Source organism: Lottia gigantea (genome assembly GCF_000327385.1).
Source record: "Lottia gigantea unplaced genomic scaffold LOTGIsca_2214, whole genome shotgun sequence".
In the NCBI taxonomy this organism is placed as follows: Eukaryota; Metazoa; Mollusca; class Gastropoda; family Lottiidae; genus Lottia; species Lottia gigantea.
Window position 1 is genome coordinate 3,517 of NW_008708570.1, and position 1,259 is coordinate 4,775.

The window sequence follows — 1,259 nt, forward strand, 5'->3', positions numbered from 1 at the left end:
TTCATCACAAACATCACCATGGCAACAGTAGCCTTGATCATCCAGATCTAGCACACAACGAATTATCAACAGACATGGATAGCATGAGACCGAGTCGCTCCACTACGGTTGACAGTTTACGCTCCGAGGTAGACAGCATGTGTTCGTGTGGTGCTTTGTCACGTGACACTAGTGTTCACGATCTTCTGGGAAATCCAAAATCTGGCAACTCAACTCCGCAAAAACATTCAGAAGTTCCCACATTTGAGGAAGAGTCGCATCATTCTTTGATGCGTGACCCCGAGTATGTGTCTCAAACTGCGGAAAACGTGCCGGAGTCGCCATCTTCATCACAAAAATCAGAAAAACCTGTGGACGACATTATTCCAAATGTTTTGGATTATGCGGACTCGTTTAAAACTAACAGTATTACTTCCACGGAGGTCACAGCACACGATGCAGAAACCAAAAGTGACATATCCAAGGACACAACTCTTCAGTCTCATGAGGCTAAAACAGATGCAAATAGTTCCCCAACAGACGGACAAACTGCTGACCTTGAATCGGTCGAAACTGAAGGTGAAAGTTCAAAAGTTCAGAGGTCAGATGCTAATGATGCGTCTGTCAGGCAGGAAGAGGCGGACCCGAAAGATTTACAGAAAACTGAAAGTGATTCTAAACTTGATAATTTAAATGCTGAAGCAGATGTGGTTGCCAAGGGCAACGTGGACAAAATGGCTGACGAGAAATTAAGTGTTAACACAAGTATTGCTAGCGATGTTCCCAGTGCACAGTTCAGCCCCTTGAAAACATCGGCTCAACATTTGAATAATTTTGTGAATTACGCTACTGGTTTGTTCAGAAATGCATCCGAGGATAATATCGTCAAGGACGTTCACGACATGAAACTTAATCAGACAGACAGCAAGCAGCCGACATTGGTTATCAAGGGAGATAAACCTTGTGAAGTTGAAAATGCCATCAAGTTAGCAGACAAACCAGACTTATTCCAAAACTTGGACAGTGAGTAGCAATTTTATCTTTACGGGTACGAACACACAATCGGTCTTGGTCGCTGATTTTTGTTGCTGACTCGAATCTTGAGTAAAATCTCACATGTGCCCGTGCTTCCACAACAAAATTATCGGGCCCCTGACAGGATTTATAATATCAAACCAGTTTGGAGATAGTCTCTTCATGTGCCCACATTCCATCGGTGAAACTCTTTGACAAGACTCTAGTCGGCGACAAAAATTGGCAACCAAGATCGTTCGTGTGCC

General features: G+C 43.6%; 1 protein-coding gene across 1 annotated transcript in view; it reads left to right on the top strand.

The window, feature by feature from the left end:
* Window positions 1–74: 74 nt before the first annotated feature.
* LOTGIDRAFT_176599 (hypothetical protein) overlaps window positions 75–1,259 on the top strand; it is a gene marked incomplete at both ends in the record, with an annotated part of 6,339 nt that continues 5,154 nt past the window's right edge. Inside the window, one exon of the mRNA XM_009054710.1 lies at window positions 75–1,002. Within this exon, the coding sequence (XP_009052958.1) occupies window positions 75–1,002 (928 nt within the window). The remainder of the gene's footprint in view (window positions 1,003–1,259) is intronic.